Below are 18,321 nucleotides of genomic sequence, written 5' to 3' on the forward strand. Positions count from 1 at the left end.
ATTTAATAGACCGTAAGTTTCTGTCCAACAAATTAAGATGATAATCAGCAGCTGAACAGCACACAGGAGAACAATACTCAAAACAAGGTAGAATGAAAGAATTAAAACACTTCTTCAGAATAGATTGATCACCGAAAATCTTAAAAGACTTTTTCAATAAGCCAATTTTTTGTGCTATTGAAGAAGACACGGACCTAATGTGTTTCTCAAAACTAAATTTGCTGTCGAGAATCACACCTAAAATTTTAAAAGAGTCATACAAAATTAAAGAAACATTATCAATACTGAGATCCGGATGTTGAGGAGCCACCGTCCTTGACCTACTTACAATCATGCTTTGAGTTTTGTTAGGATTCAACTTCAAACCTCATAATTTGCACCGTGCACTAATTTTAGCTACATCTCTATTAAGGGATTCACCAACCCCAGATCTATATTCAGGGGATGGAATTGATGCAAAGAGAGTAGCATCATCTGCATATGCAACAAGCTTGTTTTCTAGGCCAAACCACATGTCATGTGTATATAGTATGAAGAGTAATGGGCCAAGAACACTACCCTGTGGAACACCGGATATCACATTCCTATTCTCACTATGGTGCCCATCAACAACAACTCTTTGAGATCTATTACTTAAAAAATCAATAATAATGCTAAGGAACGACCCACCCACTCCCAACTGTTTCAGTTTGAAAACAAGGGCCTCGTGATTAACACAGCCAAAGGCCGCACTAAAATCAAGGCCAATCATACGAACTTCTTGACCACAATCAAGGGATTTCTGTACAGCATTGGAGATTGTAAGAAGGGCATTACATGTGCCAAAGGCCTTTACGAAAACCAAATTGCAAACTAGGGAATAGACGATTACCTTCAGCAAACCTATTAAGACGTTTTGCCAGAAGACGCTCAAAAATTTTAGATAATATGGGAGTTATATAAAATGAGCGGTAATCAGTGGGACTTGAGCTACCACAAACACATTTATATAGAGGAGTAACATTACCAATCCTCCAACTAGTGCTAAAAGCTCCTCTTCTTGCTAACTTGCGCAATATAACAGATAACTTTGGAGCTAAGAAATCTGCTGTCTATAAAAAAACAAGGGAAAAATACCATTTGGGTCTACACCTCCATAAGCATCAAGGTCCATCAACAGAGCTTTAATCTCACGAGATCGAAAAGCTAAACTATTTAGTTTAGCCTCAGGAAAACATGAATGAGGAAGTTCAAGTTTTACATTACAATGTTTACTGTCAAAAACATCAGTCAAAACGGTTGCCTTTTCCTATGGACAGTGAGTGACTGAGCCCTCTGGTTCAATTAAAGGAGGATCTGTTGCATCTACACCAAAGATTACAGATTTAACGGTAGACCACCATTTATATTCCTGAGTTGTATCAGAAAGGGTTTCTTTTATGGTTAAGTTGTACTCCTTTTCAGTTGAGGCATAAACTCTCTGAGCAAAAGCTCGAAGCTAAGTATAGTTATTCCAGGTCAAATCTGATCTGTTACCCTTCCAAAGAGGATAGGCCACTTGCTTCTCCAAATAAGCACGTTTACAATCATCATTGAACCATGGTTTGTCCTTCACTCAGTACCTTAGTACACGAGAAGGGATAGGCCTATCAATTATGTTCACTATATTTTCATCCAAAGGGACAGCAGGATCTACACTACTACATAATTGTGACCAATTCAAGCACAAAAGATCATGCAAAATTCCATTCCAGTCTGCTTGGGATTTCATATAGATTTTAAAAGAGTAGTATATATCAGGGACAGGCTGCTCAGTCTTCACTGTCAATAAAATCAAGGCATGATCAGATGTCCCGACTTGAGAACCAACCTTACAAGTTATAACGCCAGGGGAGTCAGTGTATACGGGGTCCAAGCAATTACCAGACCTGTGGGTAGCTTCATTTATGATTTGCTCACAGCCTGATTCAGAGGCAAAGTCTAAAGCTCTTAAGCCATGGCGATCGGTAGGAGAGATAGAACTTAACCACTCCCTATCTATCATCTTCTTTTATCTTAGTCAAAATGGTAAGAAGGCAATCGAAGATAGAATCATCCATGTCTGGATTCCGGTAGATCGAACACAAATAAAAGTTGTACATATATTTATTTTCTGTTACGCTAAACGGCATTGTCAAACGTATAACTACTGTGTCCAGCGTCCATCGATTAGAGGGAGAGGGAGTAGTCATACCTAAGATCTATGTCTTGGTCATACCCTGATCAGAGGGGTTACCTTGAAAGATAGACTAGGAAACCACACACTCGCACAAATTGCAGAGAAAGCTGGTTGTAGTAAGGAAATAGGGAGGGGTGGAAAGGGCTGAATCTACATGCGTGTGTTTGTGTACGCATATCTATCTAAATATTTAAAAGTAATTTTGGACGGGTCGTGTACATTAGTATATAATAATGACCTGTTATTAGTACCAAAAACGTTAAAGCATCTAAACATTTAAATATATTTGATTGTAAAACACTGAGAAATTACTTGTTACATAATAGTCATTATCTCTAGAATAAAAAACAAACTAATGAATTTTAAAGTTAAAAAATAACTCTTAGAAAGAAAATTCAAAACATTGTCTAAAACAAAGCACTTATTACGTCCTAACTTAACCACCTCACCCCCTGCAAGGAAATGACAGGTAAACCGACACTCAACTCTTTAAACATTCCTCATAAGGACCACTATCATGAAAACTCTATTTTCCTTTTCCTCTGCTCGTGATGGGAAGATTAGAATGGTGCTGACGTGTCATTTTTTCCAGGATTATGAGAAAAGTTCTGGAAACGAGGTGTTATGGCTCTTTTTAAACTCTGTTGTACGAGTTGTAGACCATGCTGAACATTTCCTCTTTAAGCGGGCCTTTGGGTGAAAGAGAAGCGTGATGACTCTATATGAGCATGTTTGATATATAAAACTTAATGGAATTGGGAGTTCTTGAATATATGATGTTGTAGGAGAGGAAGATGGAGGGATTGGTTTTTTCTTTTCCAAAAACAGAAAGGTTTAGGAAAAGTATTTAATGGTAGCCTCTACAACAATTTTATGATTAAATTGCGTCACCTATTATTATTATTATTATTATTATTATTATTATTATTATTATTATTATTATTATTATTATTATTATTATTAGGTAAGCCACAGCCCTTGTTTGAAAAGCAGGATGCTATAAGCCCAAGGGGTCCAACGGCGAAAAATAGCCCAGTGAGAAAGGAAATAAGGAAATAAATAAACAACAAGAAAAGAAATGAACAATAATAATATTTTAGGTATAAGCAGTAGTTGTCCCAAATGCAATGGTGTCAGGATTCCGAGAAACTCTTCTAATCTTATTGATGAATAAAAGCTAATCGCGACGAAACTAATAATGCGCAGTAAGTAACGAGAAACAAATTCCCTTTAGTGTTATCAATTTCGTGAAACGATAATGGACGACTCCTGTGGGAGTAGAGCCATGAACTTCCTCACACAATTATTGTGATACTTTGGAACGATTCTCGTTAAGTTTTATTCTCGTATCATATATCGCGAGAGACTACAGATTGGCAATGTCATTAAAGCGCTTTGATGATCTGTGGTTTGAAGGGTTTTCTATTTTAGTTTTTACATCTAAGTTATTATTTCTATGCTGCCGTTCTATTGATCTACTGTATGTGTAAATCATATAAATTATATGATTTTTTTTTTGGTAGGCAAGGCAATATATATATTATTAAAACTTTTTCAAAAAACGATATATCACTCAGGAAAATTTATTACAAGAAACACTGTTAATTACCTATATTTAATTTCATTATATTTTTAGGGTTTTCCACATTGTTACTCGGAATGAAATTTAGGTTAAAGAAGTTTTAACAAAACATTAAACTTCGATTTGCATAAGCTATGCCTATATGGCGGAAGAAAAACCTTATTTGCCCCCTACAAAGTAATGAGAGAGAGAGAGAGAGAGAGAGAGAGAGAGAGAGAGAGAGAGAGAGAGAGAGAGAGAGGAGAGAGAGAGAGAGAGAGAATTGCTAAGTGAATGCCTGATAACATATTTACTTACGTTTTCAGTTCTTATTCCAAAGATATGTATTATTCTAATTATAAACAAATCAGGAGAATGAGATGAAGGTAATTTTGAGATGAATTTTGCATTCAACTAATAATGTGAACATTACCAACATTCCATTATCAAAAATAAGTTGTATATCTAAGGATACAAAATATATCTATCTGAATTTGTAGTATAATTGTTTGCTACTCCTGTAATTGTTATGGAGGATAACTCAACGTGACAAAGAGATTCTATCAGATTGATAGCTTGGACCAATCAGAAGGATGATTGGCAGCTATGAGGGGCAGCAATTTAGATACACACTATACATTCCATAGTCTGATTTGGTGTGCAAAGTGGCACGATGTATTTATTTTAAATTAAGAAGTTTTGGGTATAGATTTGCATTAATTACCATATAAAGTAATTTATTTATTCTATAAAAAATATGAATTTACCTATTTTACATATTTTCCTTTGATTAGTTGGTAAGTTCGATAGAGAAATTTTTGCAGACTAAAGTTATTCTTAGTTGTATAAATTCTTTCTAAAATTAGAAACCTAACAGATATCAAATTCAGTACATGGAAATTATTAGCATTCATAAAGGTTGTAATTATCCTGATGGATAAATAATATCACATAATTATAATTGTGTTATTTGTGTAAGATCTCTTTCATATGGAGAAGTAACCTTAGATTATAATGAATAGTACATTTTGTGGTTTAACAGAAATTGAACTAGATTTATTCAGAGCCAGAGAGAGAGAGAGAGAGAGAGAGAGAGAGAGAGAGAGAGAGAGAGAGAGAGAGAGAGAGAGAGAGAGTATTGACCTCAAGAAGTAAGAAGATTAGAGCCTAGACGAAAAATCACAAAATGTATTTGGTGTGCAAATCCTGCGAAGTGAAAGATAGAAAGAAAGAAGACTGCAATCGTAGCGGACCTACAAAAGAAAGGGAATGAAGAGCTTTGGTTCAAAGTAGAAAGACCAATAAAAGAAGAAGACGGTTTCAGCAACAAAACTACCACATTTATGAGGAAAAATAGACTTCCATGATACAATTCTAAATATTTGGGCACTGAGGCAAAACTGATTTTGAAATCAATAAAAGACAAAAATCAGTAGAGATAAGAAACCAGAAATCACTTGGGAAACTCTCTCTCTCTCTCTCTCTCTCTCTCTCTCTCTCTCTCTCTCTCTCTCTCTCTCTCTCTCTCTCTCTCTCTCTCTCTCAGTATACATAAATGCATATCGTGTGTGCTTCTGTTTATATGAGAGAGAGAGAGAGAGAGAGAGAGAGAGAGAGAGAGAGAGAGAGAGAGAGAGAGAGAGAGAGAGAATTGCATACAGGAATTGTTTTTTTCTCTTCTAAATGAAGGCACATTCATTCTACCATTCCAAGATACTGATACTTTACTAATTCTGAGTCAAGTTTGTGTTAACCAATAAGGTTTAATTACTACAAATAAGCGTACATACATATACGTTTATATGTATAAAGCATTTCATCCTGAATAATAAACTTGACAAGGGACTTCTCCTGTTCTGTTCGTTAAAAAGCAACTTCGTTAACACCCACTATCTCCCCACTTCTCCTATTCCCGATGTGGATATCGGAACTACCCGGACTGCAGATTGTGTACTGCAGTTAGTGTACTTTGGGAACACACTGACAAAGCTGAAGTTATGAAATTGTGTGTGTGTGTGTGTGTTAAATGTGAAAACATAATTATTTACTTAAGTTTTAATACTATTGTAGTTAATTGTACGAAAAGAGGGGGTGAAATATGTAGAGGGTTCCGTTGGTATTTGTCCAGAGCCCCAAAGAATCATGGTCTCGGTGTTCTATCGTTGGTTAATAGAACACTCGATGAGAGACATCGAAGTGAGTTTCAATGAGAACTTTTCCTTTGGTATTTTATTTTCAATACTTATACATAATCTTTCTATTGTCTTTTCTCAGAATAGAGGTTAATAACTTGTGTCTTTCTTTGGTCCATAGTTTAGATATATACTAAACACATTTCCTTATTTATTTTTTTCTTCTCTTCATCTGCTTTCCTGTACCGTTAGCTTGATATTTTTTTTTTTACGCAGGCCATGTGTATTTTTCATGGAAGAAGCTAAAGATTTAATAAAAAAAAAAAATACATTATTTTTCTAAAAACCTCAGGTTTTTGAAGCTATCAGTATTTCAGCCATAACTGCCAGTAACCCCTTGAAATGGATAGCCTTACACTTAATTAAGTAATCTTGCGGTAAAGGGGTGTCCAAATACCTCCTACAAATGAATCAATGCTCTTCGTAAAGCTGGGAATGCATAATTGCCAATTTCTCGTTCAAAGGCTTCGAACAGAATAGGGAGACTTGACAAGGGTGAGTGATTGACAGATCAATTTCGACGAAGAATACTGGACGCAATCACAATGCTTTGAGGCCGAGGAGAGGTTTGATAGTGCTGGTACAATCAGCTAGTTTAATTTTGAGTTATTTAAAAAGACCTTTGGATATGTAGTGTTCATATATATGGACGTCTGGGAGTCGTGTAATATTCTTAGAGCTCGGGTATTTTTCAAGTATAACAGATTTATGTAAAAAATTCGGGTGAGGTTTGAAGCTCGGGAATTTACGTAATTAGCTAGTGGTAATATATATTTTCAGTGCCTAGACCCGGGATCTAGCAAGTCTGTTTTAAATATTGGGGACATAGGGCCGTGTTTACATTAAAGGTTTAATAAGTTTAATGTTGATAGGATTCGGTGTATTGTTAGGGTATATTTTTTGTAAAGTACAAGATGGTACAGTTGAATGTACAAGAGTTTTTGGAAAACCAAATGGTTCAGGAATTGCCGGAAGCTAATGTAACTAAACCTCACTGGCTCTATTTTAAATGAATGTGGTGGCCATGCAACGAGTGGAATGATTAAAGCCCAAATCAAGTGTCTAGCCTTAGAAGCGTTGGTAAACTCAGGAAAGTTGACAAAAGAAGATATTGTAACAGCTTGCAAACTTTTGGAGAAGGCTGAAGCACAATTGGTAGCGAAGCAGGTATCAGGTAACCCATGAACTGAAGGAATGAAACCAGAAAGGAATGTAGAGTCAAAGATTCGACGAATTGCAGCGGAAGAGAATTTGAATAAGCTGAAGATGATGGCAGAAGAGATAGAAAAGGCAAGAGTAATTGCAAGACGGGAAGAAAGAGAGAGAGAGAAAAGGCTAAAGAGATTGCAAGATAGGCAATGGAAATGGAAACAAGACGGAAAAAAAGAGAGAGAGAAGAAGCAAGACAGGCAAGGGCATTGGAATAGAGGAATCCTCGTGCAAGGTTGGGTACTCAGACAGAGATGACCCCTGCTATGCACGATCCCCTGTTTCATGTGTCGAATGCGCAGAGGTTAATTCCGAAATTCATAGAGGAAGCTCCCGACAAATTCTTCATTCATTTTGAAACTGTTGTATCGACGATGGAATGGCCAGAAGATTAATGGTCTGTGCTATTGCTGAGTATCCTTATTGGAAAAGGACGCAGTGATTATCTGGCCTTGTCTCAGGACCAGAGGAAAGAGTATCAAGAGGTCCAAAGGCACGTGCTACAAGTGTATCAGAGGACCCCTGAATATTGTAACGAAGATTCTGAAGTTGTGGAAGGATGAGGAAATTACTTTCCTGGATTATGCTTATAAGATACAACAATGTTTTATGAGGTGGATACAGGCTGCTAAAGTGATAGAGATGGCTAATTTAAGAGAAATATTTACGTGGAATTCACGAACATATTCGAACATACTTGAGAAAGAGAGAGGTGAATAAACCTGATAGAGAAGCTTTGCTGGGCGACGATTATACTATTATCAGTCGTAAACACTCCTCGGGTTTACGTGGAGAAGATTAATATCTTCTGTTATTAGTGTGGCAAGAAAGGCCATTTCAGTTTGGAATGTTGGTCGAACATTGAAAAAACTTCAAATTATTAATTTGAATATTTAAGTATTGATACATTTGGCATACAGAAGTGTCGCTAATTGCCCCTTTGCTTTTAGATAGTAACTACTATACAGTAGTTATATCCAGTTATATCTGCCTGCCGTTAACGTCGTTGTGAAGTTTTTTCACACAGCTACAGTCTTCAGCAACCTTACACGGGAGTGAGGAGGAGCTCTCTTTCCCTCTCTTCCATTATTCAAGTGGATTTTAGGATGTATACACACGCTGGATTAACTATTATGGATTTTTCCTCTACCATGGAAATAATTGCACACTAATTCATCGAGGATGGGATCCGGACGCTGCTTAGCGATGATCGTCTGTTAAATGATTTTTTCCACACTCGCCAGAACTGATATCGCAACAGGGTAAGCATAAGGGGCTTTAATGCTTGTTCTTGCGTTACATATTCTATATGCCAGTGTTTTGAGAATAATTTAAAGTATTTTAATTAAATTCTTACTAGATTGAACCTGTGATTTCTATGCAGTCTATAAATTTAAGTATTTGACAACTCGTTAAATTTGCTAGTTGTTTTACTGATAATTTGAGAGCTGTTGTGATTTAGTGGTGATTTGAGCAAATATTTACGTGAGTGATTTCGTGATTAGTTAATTGCTGTTTTCGGTGATTTGTTTATTTCAAGATTTTGATTGATATGAAAATTGTAGATTTTAGTCAGGCGATTACAGTAATTGATATTTTGATTAGTGTTGAATTTTTGTTGATTTATTTTAGTCATTTTTGTGAGTGTTGTATTTATTGTTCTGATTTTTCCCGTGGTTGATTCTCCTTTACTTTGTATTTTTTAGCGGATGAGTGAAGGGAAGAAGGTTAAGCCCTCGCAGTTGTGAACCTTAATATCTCTTGTAAAAGTGCATTTCGAAGACTCGTTTACGTCATTCCACCACCAGCTGCTACAGTGAAATTTATGTAATTTTAAATTATGTATTCGTAAATGTGTAACCATTTAAATTTAAATTTATTAAATATTTAAAATGCATTTTTTCCATCTCTACCTTTTCACTTAAAAATGCAAGGTTTAATGATATGATCGTGGTCATTACATGTTGATTTTATATTTACAATGTAAACCACCCCCTATTTTTCCGCTTGGTCCTTCGAACTTTTGGATTAATATTTTTAAGCACTGGTGTGGAATGTTGGTCGTTTCTAGTTGGGCGGTGTCCGGGTCCCCATCCTCTCGCGTTATACGTGTTAATTTTTTATTTGAAAGTTGATTTGTGCGGTGTTTTCTGTTAGTTAAAGATGGCGGAATCGGAAAAGCGTGAACGTACTACTATACGCCGTAAGGTTAGTGTATTGTATACTAAATTGTGTAATGCTGTTGATTCTTTAGATAAAGCTGAATTACAAACAGAATTGAGTTTTCTGAGTGATTACAGTCAAAGATTGCAGACCTTGGATGATTTGATCTTGACTAAAGTTAGACTGGACTCCTTAGTTCCGCAGGAGGATTTGGATAGGCAGGATTCTGAATGTGAGGAATATCATCGTAAAATTAAATTACTGTCAAACAAAATGCAATCTCGACTTGATAATCTCTCCGTACAGATTGATAATAAAACTCCTTGCAGAACTAAAATTGATTTGCCCAAGTTGAATTTGCCTCGGTATTATGCAGATTCTAAGGAAGATAAATTTACATGTAAGCGATTTTTTGAAGTTTTTGAACACTTGACTGCTCCGTATAATTTAAATGAAGTCGAGAGGTATAATTTACTTGAGCAGCAATGTCATAGTAGAGCAAAGGCTATGATTAGTTCTATAAAGGTGTCCCAGCAAACTTTTGGTCAGGCTAAACAAACTTTGATCGCAGCATTTGCTGATGAAATGCCTCAGAAGTTTGTCCTCATTAAAGAGTTAACTGACTTGAGGTTTGTTTGGGGCAAGGATGATCCATATATTTTTTATGCTCATATTAAGAAGTTGATTGATGCAGTGAAAGATAATGCTATTGATTTGGACACTGTTATGCTTTATTTTGTGTGGTCTTCATTGCCTACTAAATTTCAAGATATCATAGTTGCGATCACAAATAAGTCTCATCCTACTTTAGATGAGGTCACTGGTAAATTTTTGGAAGCTTGCAGCAGGTATAACGCTCAATTAAACACTAGTAAAGAAAGTCCATGTAAAACCGCAGTGTTGGCTACTAGTTTGAATACTAGTTTAACCAGGAGTTTATGTATGCTTTGTAATGCTAAAGATCACAAAATTGCCAGTTGTACAAAGTACTTGCAAGTATCTGATAAAATAAAGCGATTAAAAGAATTGCACAAGTGCTTTAAATGCTTAAAGGCAGGTCATAATAGTAATGAGTGCAGATTTCAAACGTCAGGTGTATGCTTCAAATGCAAAAAGGGTAAACACTGGAGTTTTTTGTGTAGTTCAAAGCCAACAGATTCTAGTAATAGTAAGCAAACTACCACAAAGGTGGTTAATGTTATCGAGAGTGTTAATGAAATACCATCAACTGTTACAGCATCTAGTCATTTGGATATTGTTGATTCTTTATTACCATTACTAACAGTGACGACTGAACATGATCGTGTTAAAGTGGATACAGTTTTGGATTCGGGTAGCCAGAATTCCTTTATTGAGGAAAGTTTAGCAGATTTTTTGAATTTAAAGGTAGTAGATCCTAAGATACATTTGATTATCAAGGGGATTAATACTAATCAAAAGATTTGTACCAAGTCAGTGAGTTTTCCTTTTAAGATTGGTGATGTAAGTTATGAAATTACTTGTATTTGTATTCCTAAGATTAAAATTCAGATGAAAGCTCCTCATATGTATAAATTAATAGAACTGCTAAGGCAGAATGGTGAAGAGGTTGCTTATGATAAATTCAATGATGTAAACAGAATTCATGATATTGATGATATAAAGCTACTGATAGGTTCAAAGGATTGGCATTGTGTGATGAGCATGGAAAGTGGAGTACTAGGTCAAAAAGACAGACTGACTTCCTTTTACAGAATTAATGATAAACTAATATTAATTGGTTCTATTTCTGACTGGATAAAGAATCTTTCCGATGCAGTAGATACATCTTTGATGTCTCATAGGAAGATTTCTGAAGAAACAAAATCTACTACTTCATACATTGGCACTATGGAGATTGATTCTGATGGATTTGACTATGAAGTGCCAACACTTGATGGAATATATAATTTTGAAAGCCTGCCAGATATAGCAGAGGTTGCGGATTATTCTCAGTTGGGTCACGATTGTAAGATATTCATAAATATGGAAGAAGAGGATTCTATTGAATGTGTTACTAATGAAACTGAGCAAGAAGTGACAGATTTTATTTTATGCAACATTTACAGAGATTCTGAAAAATTTTATGTCGTACCAATTCCTTGGTTGACTAGATATAAAGATCTTCTTGGATCAAATGAGAGACTTGCTTTCAAGGTTCTGTGCAGTCTGAAGAAGAAATACTTGAACAGTAATGTTCTAAAGCGAATTGATGAAGTTTTCCAGTCACAAATTGATTTGGGAATCATTGAAAAAGTTGAAGATTTTGAAGAATATAAAAGGAAATTTCCAAAATATTTCTTCATTAGCCACAGTCCTGTAATTAAAGAAGAAAGAGATACTACGAAAGTAAGAGTTATTTACATGGCGAATCTTGCAGAAAAAAGACATGATGGCAGTAAAGGCATTAGTCTGAATCAATGTATTCACCCAGGTTATAACAAGAATTTTAAAATAAGTGATGCATTGACCATGATGAGGTTTGACAAGTTTATACTTGGATTTGATATTTCAAAAGCCTTTCACAGATTGGCCATTGATGATGAGAATTCCTCAAAATTTCTCTTTTATTGGTTTAAGGATGTTGAATCTAGAGATTTTACACCAGTTGTGTATCGCTCAAAGCGAGTAATATTTGGGATGTCTGTTTCTCCATATCTGTTGCAGTGCTGTCTTTATAAAATGCTAATATTGGAGGCAGATGGTGATACTGAAGAAATTCAGGAATTGAAAAAAAGAATCTTCCAAGGCAGTTATGTTGATAATTTTCTGATTGGTTGTGCAGATGAAGATGAAGTTGAAATGGTTCACAGGGAAGCCAGTACAATATTTGAGCAGCATAAATTTCCATTGCAGCAGTATGTTACTAATTATTCTCAATTTCAGCGTGACATTGACTGTAAAGTTGGCACAGAGACTCCACAAGAGGTTAAAATTCTTGGCATGTGCTGGGACAGATATAATGATGTACTAAAGGCCACATGTGTTAGATTAAATGTTGAAGCCAATACTCCTAGGCAGATTTTGAGTTCAGTAATGAGTATATTTGATTTGAATAATGCTAACTTGCCTGTTTTAAACAGATGTAAGATCTTCCTCAGGCAATTACAGTCTGATTATGTAGATAAATGGGATACTTCTCTTCATGGTGCTCGGCTAAATGAATGGAGAAACATAGCTTCACAATTCAATAATGGTGAAAGGCTAGAGATACCAAGATATATGGGTAGCAGAAAGTCTAATTTTGATATAATTGTAATGAGTGATGCGAGTAAAAACTTTATTGGATGTGTTATTTACTTGCAGGAGAGAGATTCAAAGTTGGTATCCTTCGTATCTGCCCATAATAAGATTCTGAATAAAAATCTGAAAGGGTGAACTATGCCTGTACTCGAACTCACTGCAGTAGAGTATGCATTGCAAAGGGCTTTTGATCTGTATAAAATGCTCACTTCTTGTATTGTGCCTATTGCAGTTAATGACATAATGTTGTTTTCAGATTCTACGATTACCTTAAGTTGGCTAGCTGATTATGAGAACTTGAGAACAAAGCTTCAAAAGAGAAGTGTATATGTAAATAATAGAATCGCAAATATTGTCGACCTCTGTAAGTCTACACACTCGGTGAAGTTAGCTCACGTAGGATCAAATGAAAATGCTGCAGATTTCACGACTAGATTAGTATCCTTCTCAAAGTTAAGAAACTCTTGTTACTTGACCGGACCCAAGATGTTACGGGAAGATTTAAATTTACTAGAATGGCTTGTAATTCCTAATCCAGGCATGATTAATGATGTGAATATACCGAAGCTGGTTGTAAATAAGGCAAGTGTTGAAGATATGTCAGTTGGTACAGTTGTTGATTTAACTAAGTATTTTTCACTTGACAAAGCAATTAAAGTACTAATGAAAGTTAAGCTTTTCATAAACAAATTAAGATTAAGAATAAATTCTAAGAGCCAGCAGTCAATTGCCTTATTAGATGCAAGCTACAAAAAATGCAGTAATGATTTGCTAAAGCTTGATCAACAGAATTGCTTTCCAGATTTACAAGATTTTTTCACTTCAAAACGGAAAGCAAAAAAGTGTATTCCTGAGCTAGTTAGTAGAATGAATGTATTTTGTGACACTGATGGTATTCTTAGAGTAAAATGTAAAATGGGAAAGATGTCTAAAGGTATGATGTCGAGAACTCCAATACTCATTAGTAATAATAGCGATTTCGGTAGAATACTGATAATGGACACTCACGTGAAGTTTAATCACTCGGGTACTTACTATGTGCTACATAAATTGAAACCGGCATTTTTTTTGCTCAAGGGATTTTCAACAGTTAAGAAGGTTGTGAATGAATGTTACCACTGTAAACGTTTTAATAGTAGACCAGTTAAAGTTAATGCTAATGACTATAGAGAGTGGAATGTGAATCCCATAAAGAGGTTTTTTTCTGTATGTTTCATTGATTACTTTGGACCATATTTCACAAGGTATGGAAGTGACAAAGTTAAAACCTATGGGGTAATTTTTAAATGTATTTGGTCTCACATGATTAATGTTGAAATAGTGACTTCAGCTGATTCTAAAGGATTTTTATTGGCTTTTCAAAATCATGTTTACAACTATGGTTTGCCTAACAAAGTATTTTCAGATTCTGGCTCAAATCTTGTTGGTGCATTCACATGGATTGAGGAATGTCTGAAAGCAAGTGAGGTGCAGGAATTCTTCAATCAGAGGGGTGTCGATGTCACTGAATTTTCACAGTATCCTCGTGGTTCTCTGAATCGTGGTATTGGAGGTATCATAGAGTCCGGAGTTGGTCTGGTAAGAAAGTTAATACAGGGAGCAATCCATAATAATATTCTAGATTTTCTGGAATTTTCTCATGTAATTAAACAATGCATATGTTACGCTAATAAGAAACCCATTTCTGAACTTGGCGCATTAAGGGAACAGAATGTGAATGATGATTTTCAGGTGCTATCACCAGAGTTTTTGAAATTTGGATATGATACACAGGTTATGGAATGTATATATCACGAAGGTCAACTTGATAATTATGACTCTTCTGACTTGGGTAAGGACTTTCGGCGTTTAATTCATATTAAAGAGAAATTGCGTAATAGTTATCACAATGAATTTTTATTTGGATTGCAAGATCAGGCAACTAAATACAGAGGTAAATATTACCCTAGGGAGCACGTTAAAATATCAAAAGGTGACATAGTCTTGATAAAAGATTCAATGGTTAAGGCTCCCAATTACCCTTTAGCTAGAGTTCTTGATGTTATTTATAATTCTCTTGGTGAGGCTGTTCAAGTACAATTGGTCAAGGGTAATAAAAGTGTTGTTTTTAGGGATATATCGTCTGTTATTCTTTTGGTTAAAGGTGATGGGTTATGTGATTCTCATATTGATCAGTTAGATTTAAATTTTTTACCTCAGAGTGATTCTAATGTTGTTTCTAATGACAATATTGCAAGAATTCAACGGGGGGCTGCTTTGGTTTGTTCTGAGAAGAATAAGCAGCTAGCTCAATCTGGTCTTGTATAGAAATTTAAATTTAAATCCGCGGGGGGCAGATTGAAAAAACTTCAAATTATTAATTTGAATATTTAAGTATTGATACATTTGGCATACAGAAGTGTCGCTAATTGCCCCTTTGCTTTTAGATAGTAACTACTATACAGTAGTTATATCCAGTTATATCTGCCTGCCGTTAACGTCGTTGTGAAGTTTTTTCACACAGCAACAGTCTTCAGCAACCTTACACGGGAGTGAGGAGGAGCTCTCTTTCCCTCTCTTCCATTATTCAAGTGGATTTTAGGATGTATACACACGCTGGATTAACTATTATGGATTTTTCCTCTACCATGGAAATAATTGCACACTAATTCATCGAGGATGGGATCCGGACGCTGCTTAGCGATGATCGTCTGTTAAATGATTTTTTCCACACTCGCCAGAACTGATATCGCAACAGGGTAAGCATAAGGGGCTTTAATGCTTGTTCTTGCGTTACATATTCTATATGCCAGTGTTTTGAGAATAATTTAAAGTATTTTAATTAAATTCTTACTAGATTGAACCTGTGATTTCTATGCAGTCTATAAATTTAAGTATTTGACAACTCGTTAAATTTGCTAGTTGTTTTACTGATAATTTGAGAGCTGTTGTGATTTAGTGGTGATTTGAGCAAATATTTACGTGAGTGATTTCGTGATTAGTTAATTGCTGTTTTCGGTGATTTGTTTATTTCAAGATTTTGATTGATATGAAAATTGTAGATTTTAGTCAGGCGATTACAGTAATTGATATTTTGATTAGTGTTGAATTTTTGTTGATTTATTTTAGTCATTTTTGTGAGTGTTGTATTTATTGTTCTGATTTTTCCCGTGGTTGATTCTCCTTTACTTTGTATTTTTTAGCGGATGAGTGAAGGGAAGAAGGTTAAGCCCTCGCAGTTGTGAACCTTAATATCTCTTGTAAAAGTGCATTTCGAAGACTCGTTTACGTCATTCCACCACCAGCTGCTACAGTGAAATTTATGTAATTTTAAATTATGTATTCGTAAATGTGTAACCATTTAAATTTAAATTTATTAAATATTTAAAATGCATTTTTTCCATCTCTACCTTTTCACTTAAAAATGCAAGGTTTAATGATATGATCGTGGTCATTACATGTTGATTTTATATTTACATAAGTAGACCACTCCCCATTTTTTCCGCTCGAACCAAACAAAAACAGTTGCCCAAGTGGTTAAGGATAATACAACCTCACAGAATGTGAAGACGAAGAATCAGACGGGAAGGATCGACAAGGAAAATAATCCAGCTAAAGTTTATATGACGAACAGGACAACCCCAAACAGCGTGGATACCTTTAAACCATATATTTATGAAGGTATGTTAGGTTCTCTAGATGGGAGCAAGCAGATCCTGGTCAAGGTATTGCGCGACACGGGATGTAATCACAGTGTGGTGACGTGAGGAGTACACCTGTTTTTGAAACAGTCTCTCACAGGAGATTCAGCCATTTTAAAGGGAATAGGAAGAGAGGAAGTTACTCCTATTTGCTGTATGAAACTGTCATGCGAATTGGTAAAAGGTAATTTTTATTTTGCAGTAAAGGATTCATTGGCTGTCGAAGGAGTAGAAGTCCTGCTGGGAAATGAGGTTGCTAGAGCGCCGTTTGTGCCTTGTCCCATTGTAACGGAGAAACCATTGAAGTATAGTCCTATGCTTGAACTTGAGAAGGACCACCAGTATCTTTTTCCTAGTTGTGTGAAGATTAGGTGTATGATGAAGAAAGTGGCTGCAGAAGAAGATAGAGAAACCGAAGGAACGAAGACTCTGGAGGATTTATTTACAGAAGAGGAGGATTCACATGATGGTACGCAAGAGGAGAGCTCCTGGGAGAGCCCGAGAGAAGAGGAACAACAGACGAATGAACAGAAAGACAAGGAAGCAATGGACTTGGAAGAAATTGAGAACTCAGCATTAGAAGAAGTAGGACAAGTGAGTCGGAAAAGGCTGATAGGATTGCAATGGAAGGATGCGGCGTTAACAGAGTTATTGTACCGTGTGGTGGATGAGACGGAGGGGCAACAGTCTCCCACCTGTTATTATCTTAAGAATAGACTGCTTCTGAGGAAGCATAGATCCATCAATATCCTTGGAAATGCCGAATTGGGCATATGCCGTCGGATATTAATTCCCGCACCGCTGAGAAGTCAGGTAATCACCGTAGCGCATGAGACGGGACACATGGGAATGAAAAAGACGACGGAGAAAATTATGAAACTTTTTCTGGCCTGGCATACATTAGGATTGAGCCAGTTGTACCCTGCATGTCACGTTTGTCAGATGGCTGGAAAGCCTAACAAGTACATCAAGAAAGCTCCCTTACACCCAATTGAAGTGCGAGGAGAACTCTTCAGCAAGGTAATGATTGACATTGTGGGACCGTTACTACGAACAAAGAAACGTTACGAATATTTCAACTTTAATGTGTCCAGTGACAAGATATCCAGAAGCCATACCTGTCAGGAACATCAGTGCCAAAGTAATCGCCGATAAGTTTCCAGACTTTTTTTACCACGTTTGGTATTCCATAAATCGTTAAGAATGACAGACGGAATAATTTCTCGTCAATTATTTCAGGATGTGATGAAACTAATGGATGTGAGACGAAAGCTGTTTACTGCTTACCACCCGGAGACCCAAGGTACATTAGAGAGACTTTATCAAACCCTGAAGAGCATGTTAGCTAAGTACTGCAACGAAACAGGAAATGATTGGGACATTGGACTACCGTTGATGTTATTTGAGGTACGCAATGCTTATCGGGAAAGCATGTGAATGACTGACTGATTTGAGGTTTTCTGGCATGCTTCAATCCAATACTTTCTTGATAAGCATTACGTACCCCAAATGTAGCCCAAATGAAAAGGTGTTCGGACGAGAAGTAAGAGGACCGATTAAAATGTTGGCATAAAAAGGGAAAGATCGAGAGGAAACGGACGGAGAATGTCAAGAAATTGAGGAAGAATTGGCGAGTTAAGGAAATTTTCCCTCGAAAAACTGAAAATGAGTCAATGAAAAATGAAAAAAAAAAGGTCTGATATGAAAAGTAAGGACAGATAGTTTGCTGTAGGACAACAGGTGTTGGTTTTCTTACCGATAAGGAGATTCCCACTCACCAACAAGTTCCAAGGACCATTACAGATTTTGGAGAACCTTACCTTACCTTACCTTATTTTTTGTTTGGGTTCCCCCAGGTCCCTCAGTGTGAGGCACCTCGTATATCCACCAGAGAGTTGCTAATGCATCTTCCGGTGTATTTTGCATCTTCCAGTCTTCGATGGTCTGGGATGCATCTTAGGTATTTATCGAGCTTATTCTTAAACACATCTACGCTCACTCCTGATATGTTTCTTAGATGAGCTGGCAGCACATTAAATAGTCGCTGCATTATCGATG

General features: G+C 36.1%; 2 protein-coding genes across 2 annotated transcripts; both read left to right on the forward strand.

Annotated features, from left to right (window-relative positions):
* The first annotated feature begins 8,029 nt into the window (after window positions 1-8,029).
* On the forward strand, window positions 8,030-12,718 carry LOC137625977 (uncharacterized). The gene is made up of 2 exons (XM_068357052.1): window positions 8,030-8,421; window positions 8,866-12,718. The coding sequence occupies exon 2, from the start codon at window positions 9,323-9,325 to the stop codon at window positions 12,716-12,718; it is 3,396 nt and encodes a 1,131-aa protein (XP_068213153.1). The 5' UTR covers window positions 8,030-8,421; window positions 8,866-9,322.
* An 8-nt stretch (window positions 12,719-12,726) lies between these two features.
* Window positions 12,727-15,791, forward strand: LOC137625978 (uncharacterized). The gene is made up of 2 exons (XM_068357053.1): window positions 12,727-15,321; window positions 15,766-15,791. Exon 1 carries the CDS (start codon window positions 12,785-12,787, stop codon window positions 14,888-14,890), a length of 2,106 nt encoding a protein of 701 aa, XP_068213154.1. The 5' UTR covers window positions 12,727-12,784; the 3' UTR covers window positions 14,891-15,321; window positions 15,766-15,791.
* The last annotated feature ends 2,530 nt before the right edge of the window (window positions 15,792-18,321 follow it).

This window comes from Palaemon carinicauda, chromosome 33 (genome assembly GCF_036898095.1).
Source record: "Palaemon carinicauda isolate YSFRI2023 chromosome 33, ASM3689809v2, whole genome shotgun sequence".
NCBI lineage: Eukaryota > Metazoa > Arthropoda > Malacostraca > Decapoda > Palaemonidae > Palaemon > Palaemon carinicauda.

Excerpts from the sequence above, each read along its gene's own strand:
- LOC137625977 (XM_068357052.1), top strand. The coding sequence starts at position 9,323 with ATGGCGGAATCGGAAAAGCGTGAACGTACTACTATACGCCGTAAGGTT.
- LOC137625978 (XM_068357053.1), top strand. The coding sequence starts at position 12,785 with ATGCTCACTTCTTGTATTGTGCCTATTGCAGTTAATGACATAATGTTG.